This window comes from Armigeres subalbatus, chromosome 1, assembly GCF_024139115.2.
Source record: "Armigeres subalbatus isolate Guangzhou_Male chromosome 1, GZ_Asu_2, whole genome shotgun sequence".
NCBI lineage: Eukaryota > Metazoa > Arthropoda > Insecta > Diptera > Culicidae > Armigeres > Armigeres subalbatus.
The window spans coordinates 234450889-234473886 of record NC_085139.1 but is presented as its reverse complement, the minus strand read 5'-3'; the positions used below and the strand labels follow the sequence as shown (position 1 = coordinate 234473886).

At 42.6% G+C, this 22998-nt stretch overlaps 2 protein-coding genes across 2 annotated transcripts; both read left to right on the top strand.

Annotated features, from left to right (window-relative positions):
- Positions 1–11498: 11498 nt before the first annotated feature.
- Positions 11499–15053, top strand: LOC134205893 (probable 2-oxoglutarate dehydrogenase E1 component DHKTD1 homolog, mitochondrial). The gene is given in 7 exon segments (XM_062681583.1): positions 11499–11537; positions 11604–11706; positions 11955–12635; positions 12693–13940; positions 14017–14478; positions 14481–14617; positions 14683–15053. Coding segments are annotated over 6 exon segments (2712 nt in total). The 5' UTR covers positions 11499–11537; positions 11604–11624; the 3' UTR covers positions 14785–15053.
- Positions 15054–18187: 3134 nt separating this feature from the next.
- On the top strand, positions 18188–20195 carry LOC134211843 (probable 2-oxoglutarate dehydrogenase E1 component DHKTD1 homolog, mitochondrial). Its single transcript, XM_062689152.1, has 3 exons — positions 18188–19238; positions 19310–19911; positions 19977–20195. The coding sequence occupies exons 1-3, from the start codon at positions 18203–18205 to the stop codon at positions 20076–20078; spliced, it is 1740 nt and encodes a 579-aa protein (XP_062545136.1). The 5' UTR covers positions 18188–18202; the 3' UTR covers positions 20079–20195.
- The last annotated feature ends 2803 nt before the right edge of the window (positions 20196–22998 follow it).

Genomic DNA, 22998 nt, shown 5'->3' with positions numbered 1-22998 from the left:
AAATCCATCGAACAAGCGTGTAGTTATGCAATTGAATCTGCAAGGACGGAAGAAAGGGGAACAAAGTACGTGCGGACGGTTAGGTGTAGTAAGCTGCCGGGAAGTTATTCAAATGACCGAACCGCAGCTGCTAGTGGAACTGAAAGAGCAAGGTGTTGTAGAAGTTAGACGAATTACACGACAGGATGAACGTGATAGACAAAACTCCAACACTCATTCTTACCATCGAAGGATCCGTAGCGCCCAAACATATTATGTTTGGCCCCTTAAAGGTTCAACAAGATTGTACTATCCGAATCCGATGTTATGCTACAATTGCTGCACGTATGGACACATCCAAGCAGATTCCATACGGAGAGCTTTTATTTCCTTCAGTAGCTCGTGTTCAGTCATGTTCGATTTACTGAGAAACAACCATTATAAGAATATTATTAGTGTTGCTATGGTAGTTGTTAGTAAGAAAATTATTTTGAGCTTTTTAGTGGAATGTTTTCACCTGTCATAAGACGAGTTTGAACAATCCCATTGAATTCCACCACTTAATTGTATCCTGACAGATACGTATTTCGACCTCAACAGTAAGGCCGTCTTCAGTGTCTTGTACTTGACTCGAGTCAAGTACAAGACACTGAAGACGGCCTTACTGTTGAGGTCGAAATACGTATCTGTCAGGATACAATTAAGTGGTGGAATTCAATGGGATTGTTCAAACTCGTCTTATGACAGGTGAGTTGTTAGTAGTTGTAAATAGAAAAAAAATGCAAGTATGGCTGAGTAAAGTCGAGCGGTAATCATCAGAATCTCCGCCTTCCCCATCGGAGTCTGCATTAGGGTGTATTTAAATTCTACATTAAAGTTTTCACAGGGCTTCTGCAGCTGCTAGTGCTTCTTTGATTCCTCTGTTCTGCCGCTCTACAGCACCATTTGATTGTGGGCTCAACGGTATGGACTTCCTTACTCTGACCCCCTTATTTTCCCACGTAGAAATAAATCTTTCGCTTTGGAATGGGGGTTATTACTACCGACTGCGTCATTGTCGTGACCCGATCGAGATGTCTAGTCTCGACCGTTCGCCGCAACAATACCAGGGATGCCAGATGATATTTTCATATGTCTTCACAGTCGTTTAAAAATGTCTTCAAATGTCTTCAATATTAAAATTATGATTATCAGTGAGAAATTTCGAAACCCAATAGGTTTGTAAATTCAATAATCTCCTTATTTTACTGATGTGGAATAATGTTAATTTTTTCACATACAAATTGTTAGAATTCAAGAAAATATTCTTTAAAATTCTGCAATTTTTTTTATAACGGTTTCCCCTGGATTTTGTACTGAGTCGGATTTTTAAACTGAATTCTCACGTGGAATTCTTCCGAATTTATTTTTAAAGAATTCTATTGGGATTCAAAATTTACTGTGAAATACTTGGAGAAACATCCAGAGAATTTTCTAAATGACCACCGCTAAACTTTCTAGATCAACTTCCGGATAAATTCCTGCTGGAGCTTCTTATAACTTATACTAATTTCTTCTGGATGGAGCTTCTAATTACTTTTGGAAGTCTCCTAAAGTAATTTTCCGAGGAATTCCAGAGGATTTACTGAAGAAACTTCCGGAGGAATTCTTGGAGGAACTTAAGAAGGAATTCTTGTAGAAACTTCAGGATGAATTCCGGAGGTTTTTTCTGGAGGAATACCTGAAAGATTTTCCTGATGAATTTCGGAAGGATATTCCTCAGGAATTATTGAAGCAATTTCCGGTGGAATTCCTAAAGAAACTTGTGGAGAAATTCTTGGAGGTAGTTCTGTGATATAACGCCAATGTTGTGACCGGGGATGGGTATGACAGTCTTTTCATATTTCCTGCTTCTATCCTTCTTGACAATCATTGGAAGACTGATTTACAATTCTATTCTTCTGACATTTCTAACAAACCAAAGCCTCCTATGGTTACTATTATAAGCACTCTATCCATCACTACATTACTCCCTTTCTCTAATCTCTTTATGTTCTTCTAATTGTACAGAATATAGCAATCTAAATAAATAAAAATGAGTTGAAGGCTCGTTTGTCATGATTCAATTCATGAACGAATTGACCTGTTTGCAAGATTTGTATTTGGAAATAGACATACATTTTTGCTTGGTAAATTAAAAATCACGAAATTATTTGTGATATGTGAAAAAATACAGAACCTTGTACAAACGGCATACATTTTAAATTTTGAAAATTAAAATCAAATACCAATTTTGCTTGCTGGGTTAGTTCTGCTAGTATATTATAAATTCATCGTTATGCTCATCATAATCATCAATCCTATTATAACAGAATTCATTAGAACCAAAATTTGGAAAATACGTTTTTATCATCAACAATCATAGTACCGAGCAATGTTAATGTTTATATGTAATGTTATTTAAAAAAAAAAATCAATTTACACATGTTTTTAACTGTGTTATTTTGTTACTAGTGTTTCTGATGTATGTACATTTTTTTTTTACTTTACAGTGACCATCATTTAAATTATTGAGTTAATGAAAAATGTGAACTTGACCCAATTCATTTTAAGAAAACGGTCATAGGTACTCTGTCATCTTTGTGATTATCGTCGGCATAATGATAATCATCTTTCTGGATGTCTACGTATTGCCTTTTCTTTTGGGTGCATGGCTACTGCAACTACATGTAACTCTTGTTTCTGAAATGCATGTTACGCATGTTAAATCTCATATCCAAACAAGTCTTGAAATCTTTCAAATTGCAACGAAGACTTCTTTATCATTATCAGAACTATAACACTTCTTTTATTCCATAGTCTATCGACTCTATGATTAATGTCTAAAATAATAAAGCTTCCTCATATGCCAAACTTTTTATGTGAATCCAAGAAATGCGGACATTATACTACTCAGTTCAATAAAAATTCTATTACTAAGCAATCGTTAGTTTATAAGTGGGTTCGAATATTGAGAATGATATTTATTATTTTCTTCATGTTAACAATCATTTGAAGAACCACATATGTTATGAAAGTTATCCTTTTTCTTTTCATTGTAGTTCGTCATAGCTAAGTAAGAATACCATTTCATTACTCAATACACCGTCTACGATTATTCCGCCTTCTCTATCGGACTTGTCAAAAGGTCACTGTGCCTTTTCCAGCAGAGCCTAGTTTGATTGTTTGGTTCTCCACCTTCTCAATTGGACCAACCATCATAAAACTACTCTGACTTCCCTAATAGGGGCCATCATTATTTTTTAGTGTCAACTACCTAGATATTCCGCCTTCTCAATCGGACTTATCTGAAGTTAACTTTGCTTCATAGATGAAAGCTTAGAATGATTAGAACTGTGGTACTGAAGGTTAACGGTGTGCGTTCATCATTCAGGTACTTTGCTTTTCACAGCTTTAACTTACCTGTGTTCCTGAAGAATATTATTATCGTTGAAAAAACGAGGTAGTATTTGTTTGACATAGGTCTGTAATTAGAAGCCAGTATTCCAGGTTTCATTTAGTGAAACAAATGACACATTTTGTAGAATGTTTTTCAATGCAATGACCATCATTCAACTTCTCATTCCCAAGGAAATTGTAAGCCCGAACCGATTATTATGTCAACGAAAGAGTCCTTAAAACAGGATATATTGATAATCTCTATCGACCTTTGGATAATCATCCTCATTGTTCTGTTTTCGTACTGGCTATTATTTTGGGTGTTGGCAATTATTTGAAGGCTTTTGTTTTAGACCAGTTTGGGAAACACAGTTCTATAGCAACTCTGTATCAACTCCCATCGGGCTTTGGCTGTTGCCTCTATCTTCTCTATCACAGCATATCGTCTACTGGAGTTCTATAGTTCCTGAATTGAAGTTCACTATCAAAGCCACACGATAATCTACAACTCAAAGGCCAAACTACTCCCCAACTTTCGGTCATTTTTCAGTAAACGCAGAGAGCCTTGACTTGAATTAGGCATATTGTTTCTGGAGACACCAGGTTTTTTTTTAATTCCATTCGAATTTCTTCTGAATTGCTTCATAGTTCCACGTTCCCGGCAGAGGGAGACTCAACTACGCCAATGTTGTGACCGGGGATGGGTATGACAGTCTTTTCATATTTCCTGCTTCTAACCTTCTTGACAATATACTAGCGCCGCTATGCGTATGAATACCAAACTAAACTAGTCTCCATCATAAATGTTATGGCTACCCGAACAACTTTGTAGAAGACAAAATCTTTCTAAGTCTTATAGATCTCGAGATATCCACCTTACTAAATTATTGCATATAAGCTAGCGCCACCTAGCAGATGTGTGTCTAGCTAATCTGATAATCACAAAATGCATTACGTACATATTTATATTACAAAAGTTGGAGCGCGCTCTAAAAGATTTGAAAATAAATAATAATTTTTTCCTGATTTTATTTATTTCCGTGTTTGTCTTAATAGCAACCGGATATTCACCACCGGTGCGAAGCATGATTGCACTTCAAAAATCTTGATAGAAACAACCGGTGCGAGAACAAGTGCATACATAAAATATGAACGCATTTCTTTCCTATACTAGACACTCATTTGGATACACATCGGTGGGGATCGTCTTAGCATATTATGCTGTATCTAACACTGATATCATGTTAAATTTAGTTTTGAATATTTTTCTAAATGCTTTAAATACATAATCATCATCTATTTCACATCATTTCGCTAAAAGTATAAGCGGTGCATTGTGCAGTTTTTGCGCATAGCATATTTTTTTAAATTTTGGCATCACAGCCTCCACGCTTGCTTAGCATCCTTAGCATCGAAATACGCATGCGTAAAATGTTGGAGATGCGAATTTGTTGGAGAAAGGAAAATCAGCAAATTACTTCGAGCGCTTTTTTGTTGTCGGTATTGCCTTTGCAATAAAGTAAACAAATCAATTGATAATTATCTATACAAGAAAATCGTTTATGCATGAGTTATACAAAAGATCTACGTGAGTCTGTACAAGACCCACAGTAGTGTTGAGCAAATTTGCGGCAATCAAAAATAAGATCGATATCGGTACACTCATCGCCATGCACGTGAGATGAAAATTCTACGGTGAGATGAACATATATTTCAATTCGCTGACTGTTTTAAACGTTTATTAGAATAATTAGGTAAGGAAAAAGCACAATTTTTGATATGCAATGAAATCATCGTTTGTGAGCAAGTAGGGTTTTGATGATTTATTATTTTAGAGCGTCTTAGGGGAAATGCTACAAGGTTAAAAGACTATTATTCTTCGGCGGCGTGATGCCAAAAACCATCTGCGGCGGAGGCGCGGCGGATTTTTTCTTTATATTTTCCCATTTTTCCTTTCCAATTTTTTTGTGGAAATTGAGACTGAATCGCAACCTGTTTTTTCGTTTATTTTTTTTATGGAAATGGGCTAAGGCTAAGATGGTCAAATAACCTAGATACGCATCGACGTTGCGACCGACGCTGCGTTACCGGTTATTTTCGATGCACACCTACGTCTTTTCAACGCTGAGTTGAAAAGACACTACGCGGGCATCGGTTCTAAGATGCGCTTTGCGTTTAATGATTTGTATTTTTTACACCGCTATTGTTATTCACCAAAAACTTTTCGTATAAAAAAAGACCACGTGGTTCGAGAGCAACACCCCCCCTCCCCCTATGTGGCTTATCGTGGTCATTTTGCAAACCCCCCCCCCTCCCCCCATATATGACCACGTGGTTTCTGGACGGCCCCTGTGCAGTAACCAACACGAAAGGAACGAAAACAAAGCGAGAATCACCATTTTTCTGTAGGGGCTGCCTATCCGATTCTGTTTTTTGGCACTTGTATACAAGTTTGCCACTGCATACGCGCAGCATCTCGAGGCAGCGTTGCCGGAAGAGGGTGAGCTCGATGGGGCCCCTCTTGAGGACTGCTGGAGTACAGTTAAAGCAGCCATTAACGACGCAGCGGAGAACAACGTCGGGTATATGGGTCGAAGTCGACGGAACGATTGGTTCGACGAAGAGTGCAGACAGATTCTGGAGGAGAAGGACACAGCGCGGGCGGTCGCGCTGCAGCAAGGTACCCGGCAGAACGTGGAACGTTATAGACGGAAGCGGAGACAGCAGACCCGCCTTTTTCAGGAGAAGAAACGCCGCCGGGAAGAAGCGGAGTGCGAGGAGATGGAACAGCTGTGCCGTTCTCAAGATACACGCAAGTTCTATCAGAAGCTCAACGTATCCCGCAAAGGCTTCGTGCCGCGAGCCGAAATGTGCCGGGATAAGGATGGGAGCATCTTGACGGACGAACGTGTGGTGATCGAAAGGTGGAAGCAGCACTACGAGGAACATCTGAATGGCGCTGAGAGTACAGGCAGTGAAAGTCAAGGCAGCGGAGGAGATGACTACGTCAGTTCATCGAACGATGGAAGCCAACCAGCCCCCACCTTGAGGGAAGTTAAGGATGCCATTCAACAGCTAAAGACCAATAAAGCAGCTGGTAAGGATGGTATCGGAGCTGAGCTCATCAAGATGGGTCCGGAAAAGCTGGCCACTTGCCTGCACAAACTGATAGTCAGAATCTGGGAAACCGAACAGCTACCGGAGGAGTGGAAGGAAGGGGTTATATGCCCCATCTACAAGAAAGGCGACAAACTGGAGTGTGAGAACTTTCGAGCGATCACCATTCTTAATGCCGCCTACAAAGTGATATCCCAGATCATCTTCCGTCGTCTGTCACCATTAGTGAACGAGTTCGTGGGAAGTTATCAAGCCGGCTTCGTTGACGGCCGCTCGACAACGGACCAGATCTTTACTGTACAGCAAATCCTTCAAAAATGCCGTGAATACCAGGTCCCAACGCACCATCTGTTCGTTGATTTCAAGGCGGCATACGACAGTATAGACCGCGTAGAGCTATGGAAAATTATGGACGAGAACTGGGAAGCTTACCAGACTGATCAAAGCAACGGTGGATGGTGTGCAAAACTGTGTGAAGATTTCGGGCGAACACTCCAGTTCGTTCGAATCGCGCCGGGGACTAAGACAAGGTGATGGACTTTCGTGCCTGTTGTTCAACATTGCGCTAGAAGGTGTCATGCGGAGAGCCGGGTGTAACAGCCGGGGTACGATTTTCAACAGATCCAGTCAATTTATTTGCTTCGCGGATGACATGGACATTGTCGGCCGAACATTTGCAAAGGTGGCAGAACTGTACACCCGCCTGAAACGTGAAGCAACAAAAGTTGGACTGGTGGTGAATGCGTCAAAGACAAAGTACATGCATGTGGGCGGAACCGAGCGCGACAGGGCCCGCCTGGGAAGCAGTGTTACGATAGACGGGGATACCTTCGAGGTGGTCGAGGAATTCGTCTACCTCGGATCCTTGCTAACGGCTGACAACAACGTTAGTCGTGAAATACGAAGGCGCATCATCTGTGGAAGTCGGGCCTACTACGGGCTCCAGAAGAAACTGCGGTCGAAAAAGATTCGCCACCGCACCAAATGTGTCATGTACAAGACGTAATAAGACCGGTTGTCCTCTACGGACATGAAACATGGACAATGCTCGAGGAGGACTTGCAAGCACTCGGTGTATTCGAGAGACGGGTGCTTAGGACCATCTTTGGCGGTGTACAAGAAGACGGTGTGTGGCGGCGAAGAATGAACCATGAGCTCGCCCAACTCTACGGCGAACCCAGTATCCAGAAGGTAGCTAAAGCCGGAAGGGTACGATGGGCAGGACATGTTGCAAGAATGCCGGACAGCAACCCTGCAAAGATGGTGTTCGCTTCCGATCCGGCAGGTACGAGACGGCGTGGAGCGCAGCGAGCGAGATGGGCAGACCAGGTGCAGAACGACTTGGCGAGCGTGGGGCGTATCCGAGGATGGAGAGATGCGGCCTCGAACCGTGCATTGTGGCGTCAAATTGTTGATTCAGTGTTATCTGTTTAGATGTTAACTAAATAAATGAAATGAATACAAGTTTGATAAACTTGTTATCATGGCTTGTTATGATTCGGAACAGTTTTTGCCTCTCTTTTATCGTTGTTCGTTATCTATTGAGAGTGATTTCTGCAAACCCTGGACCGGACTGATTCGGACTGATGAAACGATTTTGAGATGTGCTGATCGTATATTATTTGTTATTTGCAGGCTTCGGAATTCTCACTCATATGAATAAAAACCCAGGATTGATCCCAACAGCGGAGTGCAATTGTTCCATATTCTCTTTTAAGCAAGCGTTCTCACACAATATTTTATCCGGAAAGAAAGACGAACGATAAACTCGCGAGCGCCGGATTGCCGGATAATTTAATTTTGGGCCTCCAAATTCTCCACCTCGCCACTTCTCCAGATAAGTTTTGAAAGCATATTCACAAAAATGTAGGTCCGCGGCGGGATTCGAACCCAAAACAATTTTAAAATGTGTAGAGCGCCCACTATAACCACGCCACAACACGAACCGATTGAAAGCAAGTAGAAAAACTGCTGTCTTGAACCTACTACTTATCGTGGCGTGTCGTCGTATGCAATCAGTTCGGAGAAGCAAAGTAAGCAGTAAGACATTAGACTGTTGTGACCGGATATTTCATAGACCTCTATTTTAGCTTCCGTCTTCCTCAAAATTAGTTGGATGACTGATTTGTAATAATCTTTTTCTGACGTTCATTATAAACCAGTGGCTGCTATGTTTAATACTTTCACTGCTCTATACATCACTACATTACTTCCCCTCTCTACTCTCTCTTGTTCAGAAATTGATTAAGAATATTGTAATAAATATATTAGTTGATAGAAAAAGTATTGATATCAAGTAATCCACACAACTTTAAGCTGCAATATCGAAACACGATGCATCATCAGTTTCGACTTTCTATACACCATTATCGATAGATAAGATAACATAGAATAATATGTAATATCTGAATCATACATATTTTAATATTCAAATAACATTATTATTAATCAGGCTCCATTCGGCAAGCCAAGGCTATTATTTCAATCAGTAACAGTAATCTGATTTTATTCAGATTTCATGAGAATTTATTTCTTATCTAATCTTCTTTCGCCAAGCCCGTAAACAAAGAATCGACTGAACATTATTTCCCCACTCCATTTTTTTTTCAAATTTGCTTCAAACGTGATGAATTTCTCCGCCTCCGATATAAAAGTACATTCACTTTATTTCATTTTTTTTTATTAATTACCGTTTTGTCGTGATAAATTTCATCTTCATTGTAAAATATTATTCACAATTAAATTATGGAATAATTTTGTAAAACCTAAACTTTTAGCATTCTGTCATATCTTTCAAATCTCATTTACTACATGCTAAGAGATTCTAACCACAATATTTTTTTGAATAAATACTTTGACAATTGTCGAAGTCATAAGTATTTTATTAATTAAGTAGCATTAGCTTATTAAATGTTTTGCATCGATATTACAAGCTCGCAACGGTTAATGCAAATATCCATTACATATTTTAATTGCTTCACAAATTTAATACAATATTTTAAACGCAATATCACATATATATTCAGACTCTTGATTCCACTGATTATTGTTGTAGGCAACTGAAGTTACATTCTCATGAAACTTTAAACCATTACATTTTCTATGTTCCAAGTGTGTTTATCAAACTGTTGCGTTGTCTTTATTATTTGTTTCTGTATCATCCAAAAAGTGAACCTGAACCAGTACAGCTTTTAGTTGAAAACTTCTCCTAGTTAAATTCAATTTATACCGGAAGTAGTAATTTTCTTACTGGCAGATAAATCATCTTCGACGATCTCAACTATTCGCTGCCTTTTATATGAAAAAACGAGCATTGATCTACTTTCATACACATGTTTCGCATTTTTAGACGAATATGTAGAGGGATTAGCCTCCTTTGCAATAGCATGAATATGAATTGGGATGCTTCACATTTTCTTTGGGACACTCTGCCTTCTCTATCAGAGCCCCGAAATCTTCAATTCGAAGAAACAAAACTGCTTTACTTTACTTAAGTCTTTTATTGGTTACTCTGCCTTCCCTATCAGAGACCATTTTGTCAACATTTCTGACCATAATGTATTCCGCCTTCTCAATCGGACTGATCCAATTATGTGTTTTGTCTATCGCCATAGTATTAATACAGGGTACTCTGCCTTCTCTATCAGAGACCATTCATGATTTGAAAATAAGCACTGAAATCGCAAATTAGTATTATTTCAAGTGCCACGATACACCTAATTTATACTTATAATTTCATTCAAATTTCATGGAATATTTGACAGTTTTCAAAAGGGTTCCGCGTATCCAGTAGAGGGAGACTCGACTTCGCCATTGTTGTGACCGGATATTTCATAGACCTCTATTTTAGCTTCCGTCTTCCTCAAAATTAGTTGGATGACTGATTTGTAATAATCTTTTTCTGACGTTCATTATAAACCAGTGGCTGGTATGTTTAATACTTTCACTGCTCTATACATCACTACAGAACTCTTATTGGACATGATGTTTAATCTTGAAGTTTTGTTGTGAGAAACAAAACCGAGCACTGTCTTGAGAGCAAATTTATTACAGCTTCAAGCTAAAATACAAATTAATTCATTTAAGTATTTGAGGAAGGCAACTCTGTATGGTATTACTTACATTTAACAGTGCATAACTTAGTTTGAGCAATTAAACACTGAGTTTTTATGCTGCTTAAGATATTTCTACGGTTGCTGAGATAGCAGATAGTGCAAATAGTTTTCTCACTGCTACGGTCTCTTTTGAGGTTTTAGCGTTAAACTTTGAATATTCGATTTCAAGCATGAACTAACTAATTAATAGTAATCACAATATAGTGTGGTTTATCCTTATGTCAACAATCGATTTCATTTATAGCCTGTATAATATGAGTTCATGTACATGTATTGTACCTACTATAGTACTGATCAACACAGCATCAACGAGTATCAATATACTTCGGTGCAAGCGTGGCGCGCCGGGTTGCCGGTATGGCAGTCGTAGCATAACATGTCACGGTGGTGGACTATGAACCGTAAGTTGAGCAATTGCTTTCATAGAACAAAATAATCAGTACCTATTAAAAATAAAATTGGTTCGAAATATATCAAGAGCATGTTTCGATCGGCGTCGATCCCTATCCAAACAAGCCCCCAGCACACACCATTCTATACATCGCCTTGCGTCGAAGTTGAGTCTTACGCGCTGCATACATTCTCAGCTTCTACCCGGCTTGCATTGCGCATATGGATGGGACTGGTTCGCAAAGTGGTGCGCTCGCGCCTCCAGTGCGGTTCGGTTCAAAATAGAATCGGTGATAATAAAATGTGATTATGTGTGCGCGTCACCATCGCCATCGGACACAACGCAGTGGACAACATACTCTCAGTTTCATTTGAACTCTCGTCCCGTTCCTACGCAAATCGCGAGCAGGTAGCTTCCGACTCGATCCCCCGGTACGGGACTGCGAAAACAACTATCAGTATTCTTCCTCCTGTACGTATCGCCCTCTTGACAACTGGAGGCTATCCTGTGCTGTTTCGGTAAGTACATGATGAGGATTTTGCTACGTGGCCGTTTTCATGTTAATGAAATTTATGATTTTTCAGAACTCTGCGAAAGGAAGAAAGATGCATAGAATAATAAGCAGACAGTATCACAGTACAAAAGGCGTATTCGGGTTCAAGCCAAAGCCGGTTAATACATTCCAGTGTAAGTAATTCAAACCCAGAATTTTAAAATATCTTAAGATCTGTAGCGCTGTAATCAGGCGATTGCCAAAATCTCATTTGCCCAGCGGGGGTAAACTCGTTATCTTGAGTCGTAATGTCAAATATGCTCCACTCGAATAGGCATACGACTGATCGCGATTTGCGCAGATTACTTCTTATCACTACTGTTCATATATTGTTGTGCCCTCGCGAAGATAACCGTTATCTGAAAGATTTGTCTCATTCTAGTGGACAAAAGCATCCTCGATGCCCGAGCACAGCAAAGTAAGGCGTACCGATGGATTGAGTCTTTCCGCAATCATGCCCATCGAGTGGCCTCGATCAACCCCGTTTCCTTCCAGGAGCTAACGGGTACCGATAAGCACCTGTTGGACTACTCACAGTTCGGGCTTTCTCGCTATGACAGCGTCGATTTACCCGGAGTTGTTAATTCAGTCTCAGTATCCGCATTAACCGTTGAACAGCTAGAACAACTGCTTAAGCAAATCTACTGCGGTACTTGCAGCATTGAGTTAGCTTATATCGAAAACGAACACGAACGCGAATGGCTAACGGAAAATTACGAACAGTTGTTTCAAACTACCCTGAACACCTCGGATAAGAAAGAAATTGCCGAACTTCTTCTCAAATCTCAAGCGTTCGACAATTTTCTAGCCACCAAATTCCCAACTGTTAAGCGTTACGGTGGCGAAGGAGCGGAAAGTATTATGGCCTTCTATCGGCAATTGTTCCTCAGTGCAGCAGAAGCTGACCTGAGCAACATCGTCATTGGAATGCCGCACCGAGGAAAACTGAACGTGCTGACCACACTTTTCCAAACTAGACCGGTAAAGATATTCCGCAAATTCAAAGGACTGCCAGAGTTCCCGGCGAATGCAAAAGCCATGTGCGACATTGCTAGCCACTTTCGTAAGTAGGGTGCTCATTTACACTATTCTGTCTGATTGTCAGTTCTTTTTTTCACAGATACCTCAACGGACTTAAACATCAACGGCAAAACTATCCACCTGAATATGCTTCACAACCCATCGCACCTTGAAGCGGTAAATCCCGTCTCGATGGGTAAGGCTCGTGCCAAGCAACTGACCCTCCAGGACGGTCCCTACCAGTTGAATCCAACCAACTCCTCAAAAGTCCTAAACATTCAGCTGCATGGCGATGCCGCGTTTGTCGGCCAAGGTATCAACCAGGAGTGTCTTATGATGGCCGAAGTTCCTCACTTCGACGTCGGAGGATCGATCCATATGATCGTCAACAACCAGGTCGGGTTCACTACCCCGGGCGACCGCGGTCGCGGTACTCGCTATGCATCCGATCTAGCCAAAAGTATCATGGCTCCGGTATTCCACGTGAATGGCGATGACCCCGAAGCGCTAACAAAGATCACCAAACTGGCCTTCGACTATCAGCAAAAATTCGGTAGAGATGTCTTTATCGATCTGAACTGTTTCCGCCGCTGGGGACACAACGAACTGGATGATCCAACATTCACCAGCCCCTTGCTGTATAAAGTAATTCACAACCGCGGCTCGGTCCCAGACCTCTACGCCAATAAGTTATTAGAATCAGGAGATCTCACCCAAAATGACATCGATACCATCGTCAAGGGTCACCACGAATTTCTTAACGCTGAACTCCAAAGCGTCAACAGCTACCAACCCGAACAGAGCTATTTCCAGGCCCAGTGGAGCGGTATCCAACAGGCAGGAAACGAGATCACGGTTTGGAACACCGGAGTGGACTACAGTTTGCTGAACTACGTTGCGCAAACCAGCGTCGAGTATCCGCCCGACTTTGCCCTTCATCCTCACCTACAGAAGCACCATGTAGCAGCTAGGCTTCGTAAAATCAACGAAGGTAACCGGATCGACTGGGCCACCGCCGAAGCCATGGCCATCGGAAGCCTCATGTATCAGGGATGCAACGTACGAATCAGTGGGGAGGACATTGGCCGAGGTACATTCTCCCAGCGGCACGCAATGTTCATCGACCAAAACACCAACGAAGTTTACATCCCGCTGAACGATCTTCAAGGCGGTGCTGGTGGAAAGCTGGAATTGGCGAACAGTATTCTGTCCGAAGAAGCGGTTCTTGGATTTGAGTACGGTATGGCAATTGACAATCCGAACAATCTGGTCATTTGGGAGGCTCAATTCGGAGACTTCTTCAACGGAGCGCAGATCATAATCGATACATTCCTAACAACCGGTGAAAGTGAGTATCCTTCCTAGAGTTTTTTTTTTATGGTCGATCAACGAGTTCTAATCTTGACAAATATATCCGTCTGCAGCTAAGTGGATGGTGTGCAACGGTTTGGTGATGCTTCTCCCGCACGGTTTCGATGGGGCCGCCTCCGAACACAGCTCCTGCAGAATGGAACGATTCCTGCAGATGACCGACTCGAAGGAATCCACACCGGATGGCGACGACGTCAACTTCGAAGTGATCAACCCATCCACGCCAGCGCAGTATTTCCACGCTCTGCGCCGTCAGCAAATACGAAACTACCGAAAACCGCTGATCGTGGTAGCGCCGAAGACGCTGCTCCGACTGTCGGAATGCGTTTCGAGCCACGCCGAGTTCGCCCCAGGAACGTCCTTCCAAACGGTGATCGGAGACGCAACGATAGGCGATCCGAAGAAGGTCAAACGGGTTATCCTGTGCAGTGGAAAGCATTATTACAACCTGAACAATGAGCGACTGGCCAGCAAGAACAGCGAAGTGGCGATCGTGAGACTGGAATCGCTATGCCCTTCCCGGTGCACCGAATTCAGGAAGAACTGGCCAAGTATAACAATTTGCAGGATGTCGTGTGGAGCCAAGAGGAACATCGCAATATGGGAGCATGGACTTTCGTGCAACCCCGGTTCGAAAATATGTGTGGAAAGAGGGTGGGTATTCAAATGTTAGTTTTTAGAAAGTTCTTCACAATCTGATTCTATTATTTTTTTCACAGATCAAGTATCGAGGACGCTACGAAGGATCCACAATTGCAGTAGGCGTCAGTTCATGGCATGCCCAGGAGGCAGAGCAGGTTATTAAAACGGCTTTTCAGTGAATGTATGTTATCTTAGTGCTGTAAATACAAATTGATTATGATACCGGAATTGAAGTATCTTTTAATTTACCTTACTGGATACTTGGTTAGCTTTAGCGCCGTTATACCTATGCGTGGCTTATTATAGAGCTCCATAATCGTCGGTTTTGAGCGAAGTTTCTGTTGATGTTTATAAGGTCCCTCAAGGGGACACCAGGCAGCTATGGTAAAAAAAAGGATATCCCAGGCCATCGATGAAGCTCGCACACGCAGCGATCCCTACGATGTGTCTGGAACAAAATTGGGACAAATCACACCTTAACATTTTATTGCCTACTTTCAGGCTTTCATCTTGAGTCCAGACACAGAATCAACAAATAAAACAGACACAATATAGCATATAACCGTCAGCCTTACTGACCTTCCCGGCTTAAAAGTGAGATGGCTTAAGCGCCACTCCCGAGGGAGACCATCCACCAATACTTGGGTTTCCCGACCGTTGAAACCTTTCAGGGGAAGAAGGAGAAGAGAGTATCAATTCTGCCCTGAATATGCTCCACTTCTTCCGTTATGGACAAAGGTGATTTGTGACAATTTCCTTCTTTAGCGTCATTCTTGAACAAACGTCTTTAATGCCGTTGTTTCCCTGCCAAATCAAGGTTAAATACGTCCTGTGATTGATTCCGAACTCAACTCTCGTAATCGATCTCCTCTTGATTGAGTTGCGACAGGATGATCTACGATGAATTACATCCCCGCAACTTCGACGTCGTGGCGCTGCAGGAGATTTGCTGGACAGGACAGAAAGTGTGGAAAAGCAGGCATCGGGCGGCTACCTTCTACTAAAGCTGTGGCACCACCAACGAGCTGGGAACCGGCTTTATAGTGCTGGGTAAGATGCGCCAACGCGTGATTGGGTGGCAGCCAATCAACGCAAGGATGTGCAAGCTGAGGATAAAAGGCCGTTTCTTCAACTATAGCATCATCAACGTGCACTGCCCACACGAAGGGAGATCCGACGACGAGAAAGAAGCGTTCTACGCACAGCTGGAGCAGACATACGATGGATGAACACTGCGGGAAGTCAAATTCGTCATCGATGATATGAACGCACAGGTAGGAAGGGAGGAAATGTATAGACCGGTCATCGGACCGGATAGTCTGCACACCGTATCGAATGACAACGGCCAACGATGCATAAACTTCGCAGCCTCCCGCGGAATGGTAGTCCGAAGCACCTTCTTTCCCCGCAAAAATATCCACAAGGCCACATGGAGATCACCTAACCAAGGAACGGAAAACCAAATCGACCACGTTCTAATCGACGGTAAATTCTTCTCCGACATCACGAACGTCCACACTTACCGCAGTGCGAATATTGAATCCGACCACTACCTCGTTGCAGTATGCTTGCGCTCAAAACTCTCGACGGTGTACAACACGCGTCGAAGTCGGGAGCCGTGGTTTAACATTGGGCGGCTACAATACGGACGACTAGCCCAAGAATACGCGCAGCAGCTGGAAGTGGCACTCCCAACGGAAGAGCAGCTAGGCGCAGCGTCTCTTGAAGATGGCTGGAGAGATATTCGATCCGCCATTGGTAGCACCGTAACCGCTACACTTGGCACGGTGCCCCCGGATCAGAGAAACGACTGGTATGACGGCAAATGTGAGCAGTTAGTAGAAGAGAAGAATGCAACATGGGCGAGATTGCTGCAACGCCGCACGAGGGCGAACGAGGCACGATATAAACAGGCGCGGAACAGACAAAACTCGATTTTCCGGAGGAAAAAGTGTCAGCAGGAAGATCGAGACCGTGAAGAGACGGAGCAATTGTACCGCGCTAATAACACACGAAAGTTCTATGAGAAGTTGAACCGTTCACGTAAGGGCCACGTGCCACAGCCTGATATGTGTAAGGACATAAACGGGAACCTTCTTACACAGAAAAAAATAAAACTGTTCTATCGAAAATTACGCACTTTCAATCGAAAAAGTCACAAATTTTCTTAAAATAAAAGGTAAATATTTTCAAACAAAAGTTATTATTTCTTTCGAAAGTATTATTAATGTTTTCTGAGTGTAATTTTAAAAGTTCATCTTTACAAGAAAAAAACTGTAATTTTTCGCTGCAGTGCGGATCGATTCCGATTTAAATAATAATAAATTGTGTGTTAACAGTTCAGATGGTAAGGGTTGAGTAACATAGGCGTCGGAAGAAACGATGTCGTCAAGCGGGAGCAACCAAAAGGTAGGTGTTTTCAATTAAATTAAAAGATGTTACACGTATATAAGACAAATTTGTAATACTCCATATAATTCAACCACTTCAATTAAAGTGGCGGAATTTAATGAAATATTACACTTTTGTTTTCTAGCTTTGTAAAACGTGAAACTTGTAGTTGGGTGGTGCATATTATAACATTGAAACTAACGCAAATATTGATTTTTCTTCTTAACAGATATATGTTTCTAGTGATTCATCGTAAAATGCTGCACACAGCTATTCCACCTGGTCCGGTTCATTTGTGCTGCTCGGATCTGATTGGTATTTATCTGCTAAAGGTTCTAGTGTCAATAGTGTATGAATGCAATGTATATTAAATAAATTATTCAATAAAACTTAAAGTAACATGATTTACAAACAAGTGTTTGAAATTGAAAATGATGAAATGATGGAAAGAGAAGAAAGGAAGGGAGGCGGAATGGTTCAAACTTTTTTTGTTAATGAAAATTGTTTTCAATAGAAAAATATTCAACTCTCGATTTGACAGTTCTACAACTTTGTTTTGAAATTTCTTACTTTTAATTTTAGAGTGGAATGCAGCTTTTGATCGACGATTCTTACAAAAGTTGTCGTACTTTTATTTTGAACATATCTGACTTTCTACGAAAAAGAACCAACGCAACTTTTTATTTTTACCAATGGTTTTTTTAATTTTATTAATGATTTTTCTTTCTGTGTACGAACGAGCGTGAGGTGATCCAAAGGTGGCGGCAGCACTACGAAGAGCACCTGAATGGCGATGTGGCAGACGAAGATGGCGGTATGGTGATGGACCTGGGGGAACGCGCGCAGGACATAATTTTACCTGCTCCGGATCTCCAGGAAATCCAGGAGGAGATTGGCCGACTAAAGAACAACAAAGCCCCTGGGGTTGACCAATTACCAGGCGAGCTATTTAATCACGGTGGTGAGGCACTGGTTAGAGCGCTGCGGAGGAAGTTTTGCCGTAGGAGTGGTTGGAAGGTGTCGTGTATCCCATCTACAAAAAGGGCGATAAACTGGATTGTAGCAACTACCGCGCGGTTAGACGCGCGGCTACAAAGCAAGACCATGTTGAAGGTGGCTGGGTTCGATTCCCGGCGCCGGTATAGGCGTGGAAGTGCTTAATAAACACTAAGCTGTGAGGCGGCTTTGTCACAGTGTGGGGATGTAATGCCAATAAGAAGAAGAAGCAACTACCGCGCAATCACATTGCTGAACGGCGCCTACAAGGTACATATGATCGTCAACAACCAGGTCGGGTTCACTACCCCGGGCGACCGCGGTCGCGGTACTCGCTATGCATCCGATCTAGCCAAAAGTATCATGGCTCCGGTATTCCACGTTAATGGGGATGACCCCGAAGCGCTAACAAAGATCACCAAACTGGCCTTCGACTATCAGCAAAAATTCGGTAGAGATGTCTTTATCGATCTGAACTGTTTCCGCCGCTGGGGACACAACGAACTGGATGATCCAACATTCACCAGCCCCTTGCTGTATAAAGTAATTCACAACCGCGGCTCGGTCCCAGACCTCTACGCCAATAAGTTATTAGAATCAGGAGATCTCACCCAAAATGACATCGATACCATCGTCAAGGGTCACCACGAATTTCTTAACGCTGAACTCCAAAGCGTCAACAGCTACCAACCCGAACAGAGCTATTTCCAGGCCCAGTGGAGCGGTATCCAACAGGCAGGAAACGAGATCACGGTTTGGAACACCGGAGTGGACTACAGTTTGCTGAACTACGTTGCGCAAACCAGCGTCGAGTATCCGCCCGACTTTGCCCTTCATCCTCACCTACAGAAGCACCATGTAGCAGCTAGGCTTCGTAAAATCAACGAAGGTAACCGGATCGACTGGGCCACCGCCGAAGCCATGGCCATCGGAAGCCTCATGTATCAGGGATGCAACGTACGAATCAGTGGGGAGGACATTGGCCGAGGTACATTCTCCCAGCGGCACGCAATGTTCATCGACCAAAACACCAACGAAGTTTACATCCCGCTGAACGATCTTCAAGGCGGTGCTGGTGGAAAGCTGGAATTGGCGAACAGTATTCTGTCCGAAGAAGCGGTTCTTGGATTTGAGTACGGTATGGCAATTGACAATCCGAACAATCTGGTCATTTGGGAGGCTCAATTCGGAGACTTCTTCAACGGAGCGCAGATCATAATCGATACATTCCTAACAACCGGTGAAAGTGAGTATCCTTCCTAGAGTTTTTTTGGTCGATCAACGAGTTCTAATCTTAACAAATATATCCGTCTGCAGCTAAGTGGATGGTGTGCAACGGTTTGGTGATGCTTCTCCCGCACGGTTTCGATGGGGCCGCCTCCGAACACAGCTCTTGCAGAATGGAACGATTCCTGCAGATGACCGACTCGAAGGAATCCACACCGGATGGCGACGACGTCAACTTCGAAGTGATCAACCCATCCACGCCAGCGCAGTACTTCCACGCTCTGCGCCGTCAGCAAATACGAAACTACCGAAAACCGCTGATCGTGGTAGCGCCGAAGACGCTGCTCCGACTGTCGGAATGCGTTTCGAGCCACGCCGAGTTCACCCCAGGAACGTCCTTCCAAACGGTGATCGGAGACGCAACGATAGGCGATCCGAAGAAGGTCAAACGGGTTATCCTGTGCAGTGGAAAGCATTATTACAACCTGAACAATGAGCGACTGGCCAGCAAGAACAGCGAAGTGGCGATCGTGAGACTGGAATCGCTATGCCCCTTCCCGGTGCACCGAATTCAGGAAGAACTGGCCAAGTATAACAATTTGCAGGATGTCGTGTGGAGCCAAGAGGAACATCGCAATATGGGAGCATGGACTTTCGTGCAACCCCGGTTCGAAAATATGTGTGGAAAGAGGGTGGGTATTCAAATGTTAGTTTTTAGAAAGTTCTTCACAATCTGATTCTATTATTTTTTTCACAGATCAAGTATCGAGGACGCTACGAAGGATCCACAATTGCAGTAGGCGTCAGTTCATGGCATGCCCAGGAGGCAGAGCAGGTTATTAAAACGGCTTTTCAGTGAATGTATGTTATCTTAGTGCTGTAAATACAAATTGATTATGATACCGGAAATGAAGTATCTTTTAATTTACCTTACTGGATACTTGGTTAGCTTTAGCGCCGTTATACCTATGCGTGGCTTATTATAGAGCTCCATAATCGTCGGTTTTGAGCGAAGTTTCTGTTGATGTTTATAAGGTCCCTCAAGGGGACACCAGGCAGCTATGGTAAAAAAAGGATATCCCAGGCCATCGATGAAGCTCGCACACGCAGCGATCCCTACGATGTGTCTGGAACAAAATTGGGACAAATCACAACTTAACATTTTATTGCCTACTTTCAGGCTTTCCTCTTGAGTCCAGACACAGAATCAACAAATAAAACAGACACAATATAGCATATAACCGTCAGCCTTACTGACCTTCCCGGCTTAAAAGTGAGATGGCTTAAGCGCCACTCCCGAGGGAGACCATCCACCAATATTTGGGTTGCCCGACCGTTGAAACCTTTCAGGGGAAGAAGGAGAAGAGAGTATCAATTCTGCCCTGAATATGCTCCACTTCTTCCGTTATGGACAAAGGTGATTTGTGACAATTTCCTTCTTTAGCGTCATTCTTGAACAAACGTCTTTAATGCCGTTGTTTCCCTGCCAAATCAAGGTTAAATACGTCCTGTGATTGATTCCGAACCAAAAACTCGTAATCGATCTCCTCTTGATTGAGTTGCGACAGGATGATCTACGATGAATTACATCCCCGCAACTTCGACGTCGTGGCGCTGCAGGAGATTTGCTGGACAGGACAGAAAGTGTGGAAAAGCAGGCATCGGGCGGCTACCTTCTACTAAAGCTGTGGCACCACCAACGAGCTGGGAACCGGCTTTATAGTGCTGGGTAAGATGCGCCAACGCGTGATTGGGTGGCAGCCAATCAACGCAAGGATGTGCAAGCTGAGGATAAAAGGCCGTTTCTTCAACTATAGCATCATCAACGTGCACTGCCCACACGAAGGGAGATCCGACGACGAGAAAGAAGCGTTCTACGCACAGCTGGAGCAGACATACGATGGATGAACACTGCGGGAAGTCAAATTCGTCATCGATGATATGAACGCACAGGTAGGAAGGGAGGAAATGTATAGACCGGTCATCGGACCGGATAGTCTGCACACCGTATCGAATGACAACGGCCAACGATGCATAAACTTCGCAGCCTCCCGCGGAATGGTAGTCCGAAGCACCTTCTTTCCCCGCAAAAATATCCACAAGGCCACATGGAGATCACCTAACCAAGGAACGGAAAACCAAATCGACCACGTTCTAATCGACGGTAAATTCTTCTCCGACATCACGAACGTCCACACTTACCGCAGTGCGAATATTGAATCCGACCACTACCTCGTTGCAGTATGCTTGCGCTCAAAACTCTCGACGGTGTACAACACGCGTCGAAGTCGGGAGCCGTGGTTTAACATTGGGCGGCTACAATACGGACGACTAGCCCAAGAATACGCGCATCAGCTGGAAGTGGCACTCCCAACGGAAGAGCAGCTAGGCGCAGCGTCTCTTGAAGATGGCTGGAGAGGTATTCGATCCGCCATTGGTAGCACCGTAACCGCTACACTTGGCACGGTGCCCCGGATCAGAAGAAACGACTGGTATGACGGCAAATGTGAGCAGTTAGTAGAAGAGAAGAATGCAACATGGGCGAGATTGCTGCAACGCCGCACGAGGGCGAACGAGGCACGATATAAACAGGCGCGGAACAGACAAAACTCGATTTTCCGGAGGAAAAAGTGTCAGCAGGAAGATCGAGACCGTGAAGAGACGGAGCAATTGTACCGCGCTAATAACACACGAAAGTTCTATGAGAAGTTGAACCGTTCACGTAAGGGCCACGTGCCACAGCCTGATATGTGTAAGGACATAAACGGGAACCTTCTTACACAGAAAAAAATAAAACTGTTCTATCGAAAATTACGCACTTTCAATCGAAAAAGTCACAAATTTTCTTAAAAATAAAAGGTAAATATTTTCAAACAAAAGTTATTATTTCTTTCGAAAGTATTATTAATGTTTTCTGAGTGTAATTTTAAAAGTTCATCTTTACAAGAAAAAAACTGTAATTTTTCGCTGCAGTGCGGATCGATTCCGATTTAAATAATAATAAATTGTGTGTTAACAGTTCAGATGGTAAGGGTTGAGTAACATAGGCGTCGGAAGAAACGATGTCGTCAAGCGGGAGCAACCAAAAGGTAGGTGTTTTCAATTAAATTAAAAGATGTTACACGTATATAAGACAAATTTGTAATACTCCATATAATTCAACCACTTCAATTAAAGTGGCGGAATTTAATGAAATATTACACTTTTGTTTTCTAGCTTTGTAAAACGTGAAACTTGTAGTTGGGTGGTGCATATTATAACATTGAAACTAACGCAAATATTGATTTTTCTTCTTAACAGATATATGTTTCTAGTGATTCATCGTAAAATGCTGCACACAGCTATTCCACCTGGTCCGGTTCATTTGTGCTGCTCGGATCTGATTGGTATTTATCTGCTAAAGGTTCTAGTGTCAATAGTGTATGAATGCAATGTATATTAAATAAATTATTCAATAAAACTTAAAGTAACATGATTTACAAACAAGTGTTTGAAATTGAAAATGATGAAATGATGGAAAGAGAAGAAAGGGAAGGGGAGGCGGGAATGGTTTAAACTTTTTTTGTTAATGAAAATTGTTTTCAATAGAAAAATATTCAACTCTCGATTTGACAGTTCTACAACTTTGTTTTGAAATTTCTTACTTTTAATTTTAGAGTGGAATGCAGCTTTTGATCGACGATTCTTACAAAAGTTGTCGTACTTTTATTTTGAACATATCTGACTTTCTACGAAAAAGAACCAACGCAACTTTTTATTTTTACCAATGGTTTTTTTAA